At 37.4% G+C, this 17148-nt stretch overlaps 2 protein-coding genes across 2 annotated transcripts in view; both read right to left on the bottom strand.

Moving 5' to 3' along the window:
• Positions 1–1071: 1071 nt before the first annotated feature.
• LOC131432646 (eukaryotic initiation factor 4A-III) lies at positions 1072–2706 on the bottom strand. The gene is made up of 3 exons (XM_058599058.1): positions 2441–2706; positions 1821–2379; positions 1072–1760 (listed from the first exon to the last, which is right to left on the bottom strand). Exons 1-3 carry the CDS (start codon positions 2574–2576, stop codon positions 1253–1255), a joined length of 1203 nt encoding a protein of 400 aa, XP_058455041.1. The 5' UTR covers positions 2577–2706; the 3' UTR covers positions 1072–1252.
• A 4913-nt stretch (positions 2707–7619) lies between these two features.
• LOC131432641 (uncharacterized) overlaps positions 7620–17148 on the bottom strand; it is a 57104-nt gene continuing 47575 nt past the window's right edge. Inside the window, exons 3-6 of the mRNA XM_058599050.1 lie at positions 8558–9360; positions 8171–8500; positions 7935–8114; positions 7620–7874 (exon numbers count right to left, since the gene is read on the bottom strand). Of these exons, the coding sequence (XP_058455033.1) occupies positions 7692–7874; positions 7935–8114; positions 8171–8500; positions 8558–9352 (1488 nt within the window). The 5' untranslated portion in view covers positions 9353–9360 and the 3' untranslated portion in view covers positions 7620–7691. The remainder of the gene's footprint in view (positions 7875–7934; positions 8115–8170; positions 8501–8557; positions 9361–17148) is intronic.

Genomic DNA, 17148 nt, shown 5'->3' on the forward strand with positions numbered 1-17148 from the left:
CGTAATGGACAAATCCCAGTGTTTTCCCAAGAATAGTAAAATATTTCAAGAATATTCTGTGAAATTTTCAAGCCTATTGGAACGACACTCTGGGAGTTATGGGCTTTTATCTATGCTTATCCGATTCTGCGAAGAAGCAAGAGCTCGGCGCTTAGGCCCAAACCTTACACATATGGGTAGAAAAATGATTATTCACGTGTTGTCATCAAACATATGATTTAAAATTTGTGCTATACACTTGAAAATCTCGGATGAAACTTTCAGTTCACATACATATTTGATTTGGATAATAAAACATGAGTAAATATACGAGTAAAACAACTTTGGATCATAATTCATCAATCAATCTCAAATTCTATTCATAAAAACAAAAAATTTCCCAGAGATGAAAGCAGTACCCAACCTCACTTCTTCGAATTTGATATTCTATCTTACGATTTCTCCTTAAATATCAATCAAACATACCACGGAAAGTAACTGAATCATTTATTTATTTATTTATTTATTTTAGAGAAAAAGCGTCATATATGGTGAGAAGGTTGTTCATTTTAAAACACAGATTTTCATATGGCAGCTCTGCATTCAATGCTTGAAAACAATTTCAAGAAGTCAACGTTGCCATCTTGCTGCTAAATGAAGAATTTTGAACTGTGATGCTAAAAAATAAATTAACAAAACTTTGAAAACAATGAAATATCCGCGAAATCTTGTAATGAGAAGAACTATTTCATCCGTGCGAAGAATCTAGAACGCAAAATTGATAAAAAAAAAGTTGAATATGGTAACCCTAATTCATGTCGCAAATTTCGATACCAAACAAGGAAAGCTTTGTTCGAGAAATGATTTTTGCATTTGAAACAACAATACGAACATCGCCCATTGACGCATTAAGTGGACTAACTGAAATCAGATTCACGTAGTAGAACAATTCTGCGAAATAGAAAAGGAAACTTGAAAGCCACCTATGAGCAATGCATTAAAGGATTTTCCTGCATCGTTCGGGTTTCAAATGTCATAAAGAATTTCTAAGCCGACTTTTAAGGATTTCACTAACCTAGCATACGCAGAAGGTTCTAGAATTTGATTTATTAGCAGTATAGTTTTATACCATCTATGCGTATAATTCAGTTATATGTGTGTGATCCCAACAGAAAGTTCGTGCCTAATGATTTTTTCACTCTTCAAAACTCATTGGAGTTTTCAATATGCAAAATGAATATTATATATATTAAAACAATCCTCAGCTCTTATCTTAGATTAAATCCGCCACATTCATTGGCATCTCGTCAATCTGTGTCGAGTAGTACTGTTCAATGTCTCGCAGAATTCTGATGTCGTCACTTTTGACAAAGTTGATCGCAACACCTTTGCGACCGAATCGACCCGATCGACCAATGCGGTGAATGTACAACTCACGGTTATTCGGCAAATCGTAGTTGATGACCAGTGAAACCTGCTGTACGTCAATACCGCGAGCCCACACATCGGTGGTAATCAGGACGCGACTCTGCCCGGAACGAAATTCTTTCATGATCTCATCACGTTCCTTCTGCGGCATGTCACCGTGCATCGAACTGACCGTGAAGTTTGCCTCTCGCATTTTTTCCGTTAACCAGTCCACCTTACGTTTGGTGTTGCAGAAAATGACTGCCTGGGTAATGGTCAGTGTATCATACAAATCGCATAACGTATCAAATTTCCATTCCTCTCGTTCAACTGCTACGAAGAACTGTTTGATGCCTTCCAGAGTCAATTCATCACTGTAATAAATGGTCTCAGTAAAAATTTTGTCAGAAAAATATCGAAAACAAAAACCCTACCGTTTGACCAGAATACGAATGGGATCCGTCATAAACTTCGACGTCATTTCAAGGATTTCGTGTGGTAGAGTAGCAGAAATCAGTACTACCTGCGTTGCCGGAGGCAAGTACCGATACACATCGTAAATCTGTTCTTTGAAGCCTTTGTTAAGCATTTCATCGGCTTCGTCCAGTACCAGCATTTTTATTGATCGCGTTCGCAGAACTCGACGCTTGATCATATCAAACACACGTCCGGGTGTTCCACTAACCACATGCTGACCGTAATCGAGCTTGCGAATGTCCTCTCCAAGGTTGGTTCCACCGATACAAGCATGACACTGGACATTCATAAAATCTCCCAGCGCTAGAATAACCTTCTGAATTTGGACAGCCAACTCGCGAGTTGGCGACAAGCAAAGGACCTGCGTTTCGCGCAGCGTAGTGTCCATCGATTGCAAGATTGCAATTGAGAAAGTTGCCGTTTTACCCGTACCGGACTGAGCTTGAGCGATTACATCGCGTCCCTTGACGATCGGCAGAATGCTTCGCTGTTGAATGGCCGACGGTTTTTCGAATCCTGTGGAATATTTACCATATCACTATAGCTGTAAGATCAGAAAACCCCTTAAAGAACTCACCGTAAGCATAAACACCCCGCAGCAACTCTTCGCGAAGGGCCATAGAATTGAATGTTGGCAGCACCTCGACATCTTCACTGGTTTCGAATTCCACGTTCGATAAATCCTCGTTAGCCGGTACCCGTCTTCCAGCCATGATGTGCGCGTTTCAAGATTCGCTTTTTGCTAGCAATTCTAACAGTTTATCGCGTTTTATAACAAAACTAACCCGTTTTCTTTTCCAAATAATGCTTTCGCTTCTCTTGCCTGATGGCGTTTTCTTTTCACTTACAACATTACAGAATACCAATACATCTATCGCAGCTGTCACATCAGGCCCCATGCAAAAATTGAATCAAGCAACGAGGGGCACGTTTTCTGCGTTTCCAATCGTCAGTTACACTGAGAAAAAAACACACTGATTAATGGAGCTTGTTTACAATTCTGCTGGCTGCCAGCATACTAAATTTCATGCTGACAAGCGATGCTGATGAATATATTCAAGATGGCGAAAGAATGAAAATATTGAACATCTCGTACGTATTTCATGATGAATTTAAATATATAAAAGACATATTTCATTGTTTGTAATTATTTTATTTTAAATTTCACCAGCAATAAATTGCTAGCAATAGTGTAAACATTTGTTTCATTCCATTTAATCGAAAGCTTGTGATTTTGACTTGAAAATTATGCGAAGAATCAAGCGTGAAATATAATGTTCAACTCTGATTTGCCGTTTGACTCTTTTCTCGTGGAGCGATCGAATACTGGCACCAGCATGCTGGCAACCACAAAAACCACGCTACATTAAGATAACAGAACAGTTAAGATGGTCGCTCTAATATATGCCTGAATGTGATCAAAATGTAGTACATCTTGTCTCAGAATTTTAAAGCATATTCCATTCTTTAAAATAATGGCAATGAATATGTTCTTCATTTTTATTACTTCAAAAATATGCACGTCGGTCCAAAGTATATTAGAGTGGGCAAAATATCTCAGTTATCCTAGTATTGATTTTAAAAATTTGATTTATGGTAAGTCCAAGCTAGATCTAAAATTTTTTTTAACCAATTTCTTCCATCAACATATAAAATGATCTCGGTTTGATTGGAATCATAATTTTTGTTTTGCAAAACGAATAATATGTTTGTTCCAGTTGATTTTATTATTGTAATAGAAACTATTCATTACATCTCAACTAAAGCCGTTTTTATGTCGTTTTCGCTTAAGAAACCTGAAAATACGGAATGCTCCGATGAATTTTCGTGGACACATTTTTCGCTATGAGGTACACTGTCAGAGTGACGGTGTACCTTATTGAATTTTATATGAAACTGGCAACCCTTATGACTGAAAATGATTCACCATAGACTTTTTATAAGACTCATAAATCATAAATCCGAAAGAATTCGATTGTAATTGAAGCTACTTTTTGTGATGATCATTGTTAGACTTTGGTTTCATTTCTAATAAACTAGAGCAATTTTTCCACCCTCGAATAAAAAAAGAAAATGTTTGTACACGTTTTATAAGTGAAATTTGATGTTTATTTCGTTTTATTTGGGCAGTTAAAAAATTCAAGTGTCAGTGTGGGTAATTAATTATTAGAAACTGCTTTAAATTACACACCACGTTTTCTTTAAAACAATATTTGATGCAGTATATATACCGTTAATAATCACTGGGCGAAATCCTCTGCCGGAAACGGTTATAGCATTGTTGCCAGACTCTAGTCGGAATTCTGCCAGCATTTCGGCAAAACCTTTTGACAGGCACATCAAAGCAGAATCTTGCACAAAGAACTAGTGGACCGAATGCCCCGTCCCGTCACTTGCAAACCGTGCTCGACGCTAAGGAAGGTCACTCTAAGTACTTTGTTTGCTATTCAAATCTGCACTCTCCCCCTACGCTTGATAATGCTTATTTTTATAAAAGAAAATATTGTCTGTACGATCAACTTTGTGAGTTAAAAATAAGGCGTTTTTTGTCGCTCTCGAAGACCAAATGGGAAAAATCTTGATATTTATATGAAATGTATACAAATCATATTCATGATATACAAAACCTTGAAATTACACGTCTTTGGTTACTGTAAGCTTGCTAATTGTACTGAAAAATGCGAAAATGTTATATTTGTTCACGTGTACGATCAATTTTGTGAGTAACTTTACGTAACTTTCCACCAGCAACAGGCAAGATTCAGTGCTGGAAGATCCTGTGTGGACCATATTGTCACGCTCATCTTGGAGCAGATCAATGAAATAGTTCCTTCATTTGATGTTCAATTACTGCGAAAAATATTTCGACCGACTGAATCACGAGAATATGTGGGACGCAAGGAAGTTCCTGATAAAGTCGTCAGTCACACCGAGTGCAATATGCGGTGGAGATGATGATGATGGTCCCACCTCTTACCCCTACAAAGTTGTGAGCAGAACGAGTTATCTAAATGATAATTAATATTTTTGCACATATCTTAACCAGTAAACAAAAGAAAGCGATCTCTGATTAATCTAGCAGGTATAGATTCTTCTTCAATAGAACGACTGACCACAAAATAACATTCAAATATTTCGGATTTACTATCCAGGGTTAATCAAGAAAATTTCCAACCCGGGAAGATCCTTGATCACATCAGGAATCGAACCCGATATCTTTACCAGTATCAGACAGTAATTCACCTGGCCCTTCCCGCCGGACCAGTTCATGTGATGTGATGTGATGTGATGTGAAGTGAAGCCACCATCAGTTCAAGGACTTGCCAGTGGATGCGGGTAGACTTACAGTAGCCCCGATATGACTCATCCACTCACCATCTTACTATAGCTGTTACCGAAAAGCGAACAAAAAGGGTTGGGCGGATACGTAAGTAGAGTCACTTACTCGTATTCCGCGGGAATAAAAGATGCTCTTCCAACCATAATATCCAGTGCATGGATGAAGCATATCGCTATACATGCTTGAACCCGCCTGATGGTTTGTTTGAGAAGGGCGCGTCAGACTCATTTCAAACCTTCAGAAGGAAACAAGTTTCCTTCAAGTGACTTGGGCTGGCTATCCACAATCCCTCGTCCAGTCATCAATTCGTCCGATGCCCTGATGCTCCCTCCCCTTTACGCCTCCGTGCAAAATGTTTTATATTGATGAATACAATGAAACATAGTGTAATGAAATTAATATAACATAAAATGATATAATAGATTACAAAACAATATAATATAACATAATATAATATAATATAATACAATGATATAAAATAACAGTTAATGTAGTGTCAGTTATGCTCTTATCTTCGCAATACTGCAGGAAGTAGAATATTTCTCTTCTAATAATAATAATAATATCCACATCTATAAAAATAATATATGTTATTATTATTGATGACAAATTAATAATAATAACAATAAATATAATAATGAAAATAACAATAAAAAACAATATAATATAGTACAATGAATTATATAATAAACAATAGAATAAATAAAATGATATGTTGCGATATGCTATGATATTATATTACTTGAATTTATATGTCATTTCTCATCCTCTCATTCTGCCATCAACGCATTCCATCGACCATCTGTCACCACAGACACACGTGTAGGCATAAAGCTCAGCTTGTGACGACCTTGATATTTAGTTGAAAGTTACTTTAAAAATGATAACTTATAAGGAAAACAAATTTATATTTTGCGCAGAGGTACGTAGTACTACTAATAATAAACCCTATAATATAATATAATATAATATAATACAACATAATGCAATACAATATAACACAATACAATAGAATACAATATAATATAATATTATATAATATAATAAAATATAATACAATATAATACAATATAATATGATATAATGCAATGCAGTATAATACCATACAACATAGTATATAATAACATAAAATAGTGTAAGACGATAATATATGAAATAATATGCTATGATACAATATAACAGGTAATATCGCAGTGTAAGTTACGCTCTTCTAATAAAAATAATAATAATAATACATGATGTAATAAACAACACAATTATATGTTGTAATATACTATGATAAACACTGCACTTTAGGATGGGCTTCAACCTACAAGCCATTTCGCACCCTCTCATTCTGCTACTAACGCAGAAGGCGATAGCACCCAGTCGACGCCGTTCTATTGACCAAATGTCATCATAGACGCTCGGGGAGGCATGAGATGGGGACTTGTGAGGACTTAGTTATCTCACCATTTGACGACCCCTTCCCGCCGGACCAGTTCATCGCTACAAACATCAGCTACGATGGAGTAACGAGACTGCGGATGAGCAGAACCAAGCCCAATTCTATCAACAACTGTCGATCCCAATTAGTTTCCAAATCTATTCCTTAAATCACTAATCAAACCTTGCAATCAAGGTCAAGAGTCAAACTTAACACACCGAATGCTAAGGCTTTTCGGCCAGTCCTGTTCGCTTTCCAAATAGTCACTACCTGCTTCGCGCGCGAGCCTCAAATGTTTGTAGACTGCTCATTATTTTTAACTCTCAAACAAACTAAAAATCCATCATCATCATACCGAACACAGTAACTTAATACGTCTCACAATAATATATATGAACAAAAAGAAAATACAATCTTCGTAATACGTAAAAATATGACAAATCGAAAAAATTTGGACTAACTAACTAAATATTTGTTTACAATGCGTACTTTATGTGTGAAATACATAACTTTTTGAACTCCACCAATGTCGTTGCGCGTATGATTTCTCTTGGCATCGAATTGAAAAAACTTATTCCCTTGTACAATAATGAGTTTTGCGATCTGGCTAACAAAAAGCTTGGTGTTCGAGTATGCATATTCCGATCCGATTAGAAATATAAATCTTAACCCATACCAAAGACATCATATTAACAAGATATCCAGCTCTCACATTTTCCGAAAAAATCGTTGGCAACATGCTTATTTGCGAGCATGGCGCCCTCAGGCGAGTCCGCATCGAATCTCGTACATAGAAGTAGGGAAGAGAAATGTCAAATTCGTGCGCGCCAAAATAGCCGCACTGCGCTCCAATACAATTGTTCAATATGATGCCGTGCGATGGCATTGCTGGACTGAAGATTGATTTCGCTCCAAGCTGACAGGGTCTGCCCATACTCAACCCGATTTGAATTTTTGATTTCGGATATTCAATTCGTGATATGATCAATATCTGAACCGCAACTGAACTTTTTAATGCTTAACAAACTATGGAATCTAAATAACTTTTTTTCGGAATGAACGTTATATGCTTCCACTCCTGTTTTGTAGATCCTTCAGACACTCGAAGAATATCCTATCCTCCTGATAGGACTCATCCTGCTCATCCAGACCGATGGCCTCCCAGAAACCAGAATCCTTTTCGAAATATTTATTGGAAACGTTTTTGGCAAAAACGGCAATTGATTTGTCACACGAAACTGAGGCCTAGAAAACCCAAAACCCAAATTAAAAAAAAAATCTAAGCTAAAAACAGATTCAGGTTACCTTTAGAGAATGTAGAAAATCGCATTTCCCGGTCAGAGATTGAATCCTAGCGTACTGTTCTCGCATGTGCCGTTTGAAAACAATGATAAAATCGAGAAGCGCCGTCTGAACATCCGCTAGTTGGCTGACCGCTTTTGATTCAATTGGAAATGTTGCGAGCACGAACAGTAGGTTAACGCCCTGAAAAAAAAATCGAATTATACCAGAACTAAATCAAACGTAACCACCGAACTCACATGCATATATTTCCCATGCTCTCGGCTACTTCCACAAGACTTTTCCAGCTCGTAAGGCAGCATCGAAATCAATCGCCGATGCCACCGATAAAAGCGGCGGTTGTGAAATTCCAAAGCGCAGTACTTCCTCAGCTGCTCCAGGACAGGTTCGTACAGGTGACATCTACTATCGACGGCTTGGACTTCGTCTAAATCATCGATTCGAAAGTTGGACAGGTCCAGTGCCAAAAGCTTTAGCAGGTAAAGAAGCAACACTGACGAGAGATTGTGACTTTGCTCAAACGACAATGCGTCCAGAAGGGCTTCCACAATGTCATCGAAGTCAGTCCACTGAAAAAAAGCTTTTTTGTTTGTTTAGTTGTTCAACTGAAAAGAACACTAACTTACCTCACTAAAATTTGTTCTTCCAACTTCAACAATTTCGACATAGCGCAAAAGACATTGCCAGAGCTCGGTTAGGAATCTTTCACTTTTTGTTTTGGCGTTCAATTTAAATACATTCTGGAATACTACTTGATGGATATTGGTTTCCTTCAGCATTACTTTATGATCCTCCTTGAGCAGTACATTGAATAGTCTTACTCCGTACAGTTCATACTCAGGATCATGATATTCGACAAGTGAAATGCCTACTGACAGGATAAAGGACGCGACGGACTGTGTAAGTTCAGGAGGCTTTTCCAGCATCCAACCATACAAGAACTCACATAATCTGACAAAACTAACGACATCTCCCGGGTTGAACATCCACTCTTTCCCGCGCAGAACCCGTTCGTAGTGTTCCCACGCACGAACTAGTAACCGAGCACTTCCATCTCCGGTGAGTATCTGCTTCAACTGGCCTTGCTCGTACAGTTCACTGAATCGTTCCCGGTAGATCCGGTTCGCCGTTTGAAATTCGCACAATTCGTTTACTACGGGAAATTGTTCGGCAATCACTAGAGCTGATGTTAATCGAAATTCCAAATTATCCTGGTTGAACTGGTCGTACGCCAGCAGTTGGTTTTCGTACTGTGCGATCAGATCGAACACTTTCGGGATAGTGTCATCGAAAATGGCGAGAAATTCACGAAACGTGTCCGCCTGAAGCTGCGCCTCATCGATGCTGCGTGTTAAACGGGGAACTTTGCAACATTTGATCAGCCCGGTGGCACGCTCGATGATCACGTCTTCCTGGTCCATCGTAAGGTCTATAATGAGAAATGGGGTACAGGATGAGATAACAAGTTCGACTAATTGAAAAACTTTTCATAATCCATCTAGTAGTGTGCTAATGAATTTTTTCTGTCATTGTAACAACGACAACGATCGCTACCTATTTTTCTACGATCAAGTCAAAGTTGGAGTAAACTTAATATCGTGAGCAGAGCTTAAAATTGTCACGAATTCTAGATGAAAGAAACCATTCCAACAGCCTCATTTTAAATATTTTACTGTCTCATTCGTAAATGACCGACACCAGAACAAACGAGGTATTTTCGTTTCTCATTAAAAAAATGAGAGAGTTGGGGAGATTGTTCGGTTACCGGCACCCTTTTTATTTTAAGCTTATAACTTCTGACTTAGTGCACATTACGCGGACATCATCTATACATCAATAGAAAGCTAAAGTCCCTAGCTAACACAACTGATTAGGAAACTAAGTCGATTCATTTGATTGAAAGAACTTTATTATCAATTTAGTAAAGTGATAAATTTTGGCCATTTCAAAAAAGTTGTCGGTTACCGGCACCCCAAAACTGCTATTATTCAATGAAAAGGCGGAATTTATTCGTTTCGGAGGCGTTTTGGACAAAAGTCTTCATTGCCTGATGGAGACCTCGACTTGGCTCTCTTAGCCAATGATTTGGATGGTGGCGCGGGATTGAATGCGTTGCTGCAGTCGAATTTATTGGCTTCTTATCCACTAAGCAACGTTTAATGGCATTAATCAGTGGATTAAAGTTCATTTTCCATTACTTTGACGATTTGTTTAAAGTTTCCATGGCTAACGGAATAAGAGAACCAAAATTTTTACTTATATGACGGATGTTTTGAAGCTGTCAATTTGTCCACGAGTTGCATATCACCAGAGATGCCAGTTAGTACAATAAGTTTAGCCAGAAAAAAAAAGATCGCGCCAATTTTAACAAGTCTGTAAATTCTGACGAAGTTTAAAAAGTATGTAAAAAGTCTTCAGACGAAAAAAGGTTTGCAGGTTAACTACGAAATTTGATAATTTACAGACAAATTTGCAGATTTGGCATCTCAGCATGTCACTGACAATTTTTGCATGATTTGTCGAAAAAAATGGGGTGTCGGTAACTGAACACCTTCCCCTATAATTGCCAACGTCACTCTTTCCTCTATGACAAGACGAAACCAAACTAACGTCATCCGGAAGCATCAGCAGAATTTCAATTCTCATTCTTTCATCGATGTATTGAAAATCTGTGAAGCTTGGCTATAAGTGAGTGACTAAAATATGACAAATCGAAGTAATTACACCTCAGAACCTTTTTGGAAGCCAAAAACTACTAGAGATTCGAGCACCAACAAGCAAAAGTCATTGTGAAAACACCTTTTTCTGTCATTTTCGAATATCAAAACTTCAATTGAATACCGACACTGCATACTATGGAATTTTCACTGAAAATCGCTAATGACTGGAAGGGTAAATGATAAAAAAAACACACAATATTGAAACTACTTTTCCGTTCCTGTCGTTGACTGGACATGGATTTCGTTCTCATAGTTTGCAAACGAAGCTGTGAGTGGCATTGATTTTTCGTCATTTTCGTCTATTTCGAGTCAATGATAATGACTTTTATTAGCTCTGATCGTGAGAAAATTATACACAGCCAAAACCGCCCTATCTCGCCACCAGTGTTAATTCTACATCGTGAACTGAGACGATAGAAAACCTTAGAGCAAATTCAGCAGTTGAAAGATTCATATGGGTGGTCTATAATGTAAATGAAACTGAAACAAACGTATCCCCAGCAATTCGTTTTAGTTTTATTTATTCGACCAGTTCTACTGTCAAATTTAAAACTGGTGTACATTGCCGTTCTATTTTTTCTATATTTGAAACTCAGATAAAACGCTGCTGGAGCTGCCAGTGTATTTTGTTATAAATTCTAGATTTAAATTTTAAAGCTGACATAAATTATGCACCTAGAACTAGAACACTCCTGAATATGCCCTTAGAGCAAATTCAGCAGCTAGAAGTGTTATATGGAAGATCTATAATAGAGCAAAAACTGGAACAAACGTATCCCCAGCAAGCCGTTCTAGTTTTATTTATTCGACCAGTTCTTCTGTCAAATTTAAAACTGGTCTACCATTCCGTTCTATTTTTTGTATATTTGAAACACGAGTAAAACTGACAGCCCCAGCAGTGTTGAACTCGTGTTTCAAATATACAAAAAATAGAACGGCATCATAGACCAGTTTCAAATTTGACATAAGAACTGGTCGAATAAATAAAACTAGAACGGCTTGCTGGGGATACGTTTGTTCCAGTTTCTGCTCTACTAGGGCATGTTCAGGAGTGTTCTAGTTCTAGATGCATAATTTATGCCAGTTTTAATATTCAAATCTAGAATTTATAACAAAATAAACTGGCAGCCCCAGCAACGTTTTATCTGTGTTTCGAATATAGAAAATATAGAACGGCAGCGTATACCAGTTCTAAATTTGACAGTAGAACCAAATACAAATTATAATACGGAATACTTCGACAAATTTTCAAGGACACATTTTGCATCGTGCGGTACACTGTCATGATACACTGTCAGAGTGACAATGTACTTTAACGAGTTTTCTATAAAACTAGCAACACTGAAGGGTAAGAACAAGTTCACCATAGTTACTGTTTATTATAGTGAAAAATAAATAAACAAACAGTTTTTATCTGATAATCAAGATCACAAGCGAAATGTAAGTTAAACAATAATCTAGAAAGATTAAGCCACCATGAATATACTACTAGCTGTATTGATATTTGTAGATTCGTGGGTGTTTGTGTTCATTTTTCATCTTTTGTGCTAGTGCCGGTGATATTTAGACTGATTGTTGCAGTTTAATACAGCAACGATAAACATAAACAAACAAGTTTGTTTTGCACCGTAGCAACTAGCATAAAGCGTTGCCAGAAACGATCTCCTTCCACATTTTCAAACTATCGCAATGAAAGGGAGTAATTTGCTAGGCTAACTTGTTCAGGCTGTGAACCAAACATTGGCGGTTCGTTTGTATGGGACTTAGGGGTATTATTATTTGTATTTGGTAGAACTGTTCCAAAAAATAAGACTAAAACGGCTTGCTACGTTTGTTTCAGTTTCAGTTATATTGTAGACCACCCATATGAATCTTGCAGTTGCTGAATTTGCTTTTATAGATGTTCCATATAGAACTTCTAGCTGCTGAATTTGCTCTAATGCGTAGCCGCGAAGCCCTTTAAAAATATGTCAGACTGCTTGAATCTGTGTTGAATTAGTTGTAAAAATAAGTCACATATCACTCAATGGACGTTTGGACGATTTCCAAACGACTTTCATCCCGCTTATTTCGTGAGAACAATTTTTTCCCCATCTTTGCGTTACCGAAAAAAGAATTCCATTTGACTCAATATCAATTTTACAGATCTTCCATACAGTACACTGCGATTAGAATCATATCACAGCTCACATATTCCTGTTTTTCATCAGCTACTCATGTTTACTCAACCGACCGCACTTTTGACGTTGTGGCACATTGATGGTTGTCAGGGAAATAGTTTTCCAACTGTCTGTCGTTTGAAAAGCGGGAAAAGCACGCCGCCTGTTGCTCATCATCATCATTTGAAGGAAATTGCCACTTCACAGAAACGTTCGCGTGTTGCCGGGAACATTCGTCGCAGTGCGGCCGCCACCGCCGTCCGTTTCCTACTTTGTCATGGATGCTGCTGGCGCTGATGGAATGGATGGAAGTCATGCCAATCAAACTGCATGTCTCTTGCCGAACTGCACTCACGCAGTCAACCGAGAAATGAAGCAATATTTTCATATCGATTCGTATCGTACCGGAATAGTAGGTACATACAGAAACGAAATGTTTATTCAGGTCAAATCGAGGCAGTAGGATATTGAATTGAAGTAAAGGCGCATCCGGGTTCTGCTGTTGGTTATCACGGGAAGGATGCCACTGGTAGCAAATATACACCGGACGTGAACGGGGGATTGATGAGGTTTAACCTTGTGTGTTGGTCATGAAAATAAGCTGGAGCAATCAGGCGGAAATAATGAAAATTGAATTTTCGTATGAATTGGACAATGATTCGATAATCCGTCAATCAATGAACGGCGGCCGTGATATGAGAATGTTCATCATAGTAAACTGTTTTCCTTCTGCAACGGAAGACCATTATTCGTTGGTCAGAATCGATTGGAAATGGAATGAGGTTAAATTTAGACTCATATTCGATACTGTTCAGAAGTCAAGGCCAGAGCGCCATAAATGGGCGAAAATAGCCAGGTAGTTCCGATGCATGAGCACACATTTCTCATATTTAAATAAAACAATACTTTTAATCAATTTTTATACAAAAAATTATAATGAATTATGATAAACACTTTCCGTTTTCTCATTCTCGGTAAAAGGATATAAAGTCGATGGTTTGCAGACACGCGAAGCGGCAACATAAAAAAATAAATGCAAAATATCAAGTGGGTATCATTTGAATGAGTGGAAAAAAACTTATCTTGTTCCTGTACTTTCTGCACTATCGTGAATATTGTGCTCTAGTCCGCTCGACGCTTGACTATTCAGCTGTTATCTGGTCACCTTATTATAAAATCGACATGACGCGGATCAAAACTTCCGTTGCTGATGTATTTCAATCACGTATCGATTGTCCCGAGCTTCTGCAGTTGATTAATTTCGACATTCACCGACGTAATCTACGTTCCCAACCCTTTCTTAGATTACCTATTGAAAAAAACAAATTATGGTTATAATGAACCGTTCTCCAGTATTGTGCCGAACATTCCACAACTGTTCCAATGTCTTCGACTTTCATTGTGTTCATTTATCTCGAAATATGGTTAAACGATTGTTTTATAGGATTATGATTTTTCTGTGACCGTTAATGTTTTAGTTTTGCTCAACCCCCACTCCGTCTCTTCATCATCTTCATTGGAAACTAACTCACACTTAGTTAGTTAGTTTCATGCAAGATCACTATTACTGCTCTGTTATGCTTGGTATCATCAACTAGTTATAGAGTTATAGATTTAGTTTTAATTGTGTAATGTTAAGTCTAAATGTATCTGTTGGATCATTGTAATATGTTGATACATATAATGAGGAGGTTTTATGCCTACTGTAGAGAGAGAGCGAGTGCCAAATATTATCTAAAACGGACTTTTGCCTGCTCCCAAATAAATATATGTTCCTGTTCTTTCTGGACTAGTTCCTGGATCTGCTGCACTAGTTCCTGTACTCTATATTCCTGTTCCCGTACTTTCTGTTTCTGTTTCCGTACTTTCCCTTCTTCATCCTGTATTTTCTGTTTCTGTTCCTGTACTTTTTGTACTTGACGTTGTACTCTCTGTTCCTGTTCCTATACTCTCTGTTTATGTTCCTGTTATTTCTGTACATGTTCTTGTTCCTGTTCCTGTGCTTTATACACATGTTCCTCCACTCTCTGTTCCTGATTCTGTACTTTCTGCACTTGTTCTTAATTTTTCAGTACCTGTTCAACTACTCTCTGTATTTGTTCTTGTTAGTTCTGTACTTGTTCTTGCACCGTATAATCTTTCTGTACCTATACTTGATCTTGTACTTTTTTCTGTACTTGTTGTAATTTAAAAATTGCAAGTCACCTCACACTAAACAGATTCATACATATATCGCTCCTTGATGCTGGAAACGCATACAGGACAATAATTTTAGTTCTTTTCACTGTGGAACACGTTTTTAACAGGCACTTTTTCGTGCTTTATACACATGTTCCTCCACTCTCTGTTCCTGATTCTGTACTTTCTGCACTTGTTCTTAATTTTTCAGTACCTGTTCAACTACTCTCTGTATTTGTTCTTGTTAGTTCTGTACTTGTTCTTGCACCGTATAATCTTTCTGTACCTATACTTGATCTTGTACTTTTTTCTGTACTTGTTGTAATTTAAAAATTGCAAGTCACCTCACACTAAACAGATTCATACATATATCGCTCCTTGATGCTGGAAACGCATACAGGACAATAATTTTAGTTCTTTTCACTGTGGAACACGTTTTTAACAGGCACTTTTTCGTCATTTTTCAGAGAAGCATTGATTCTAGCTTGTATTGTTTCCATGGCATTTTGCCCGAACTTATCGACGCTTATTAACAAAAAGTCAATAGAATTACACTATTACCGAGCCTACTGGTTCACGATTACTCATCCAACATTGTAATGTCAGTGGATTATAATCAGTGCGGTAAAATTTCATTTTCAATCGAATAATATAAGATGAAAATGAAATTTATGGCCACTGACCGTCAGCATATCCCTTCTAATTCATTTGACTTATGCTGCCAATTCCAAGTGAAGCTCCCAGCATTCATCGTCAGTTGAATAATCGTACCTAGTCATTCGAAGTTTTGCTTGCTCAGTTTCAAGTGCCAAGTAGTCTAGCTGCTTCATAGTCTTCGCTCTTGGTAGTAAGCAATTTCGATCGAATAGAATTATAAAAGTGTAAAAAATGAAAACTTAAGGAGGAAACAATTAATTTATGTGTATTCTGTGATTGATATTTCAGCTATCTGATTAGTCTTTCATCTATTATATTGAACCAATTCGAATGTTTACATGAACCTCATTTGAAGGCCGCTCTCACACTATTGAAAGAGATATTTTGTTACTTCAAGAGATCAACTGACGGTGGTTAAACTAAGCCTCGATTGAAGAGAAATGCTGCCCGTTCGGGCCGTCAGCAAACATTGTGTGTGTCAGAGAGTGAAGTTTACTGCATTAGAGAGATCGTCAATGTGTTCCACATTAAGTTTCAATTGAATTGAATGAAGTTTTACAGCACTGATTATAATCTTGAGTTAATCTTTGGTTCACCTATCCCCAGTTAAAAATCCCATATCAGTTATTGGAAATGTTCGCACAATGATAACTATCTCTTTATCACTGAAAACGGATTAGATAAAATGTTTTTATTTTGCAGTTTTGTATCAATGCTGGATACCTATCAAACGTATGTTGTTGTACAAGGTTAACTTTATTGGTGGTTTTTAGTCTAAATCCCTTAACGATTGACATTAAAAATCAAAACAGTGATGACAAAAATCGTAACAAAAAACGTCAGTTTGTTCTGAAATCATCTAAAATTTATATTAAAGCTACCCATGCCAAACGAACACCGTGGCAAGACAGTGGAAACCAAGCATTATCATATTTCTCACGCAATCAGAATCTTAATTATTTGTCACCCGCGAGGCATGCTTCCTCGTTTCGGAAAGTCACGGACCGGCAGCAGCAAACCAAATTAGGCGTCACAGCAAAACCCATATGTAGCGAACCGAATCGTTTCCTAACCAGGGGAGAGGCGATTAAAATCTTGTCTAGATCGTCTCTAACTAACTAACTAACCGGACGTTAGCATCACCGCCGCTTGCGCTTGATGAATGACGCCGTCGATGCGAGAAGGACTAAGATTTAGTTATTATTTAATTTCAACAGTTTGTTTGAAGCCAGAAGATGGAGTGTCAAACAATTAATTACGGATTTTACAAAGCGTGTTTTTTTCTGTATGTCTTTCGCTTTTTTTGTTGTTTATATTTTGGTTGCCGTATCAACACACAAAACATGACGTACTGCGTTTTACACGTAGTTTATGTAAGAAAGAAATAACCTATATACTAACTGTCAAAATTTTCTATGAAAAAGAACTCCAGATCCAATTCAATCGAATACTGAATTGAAATTAGAAGACGATCCGTGGATAAGACTAAAAGGATTTTTTTTT

This window comes from Malaya genurostris, chromosome 1, assembly GCF_030247185.1.
Source record: "Malaya genurostris strain Urasoe2022 chromosome 1, Malgen_1.1, whole genome shotgun sequence".
NCBI lineage: Eukaryota > Metazoa > Arthropoda > Insecta > Diptera > Culicidae > Malaya > Malaya genurostris.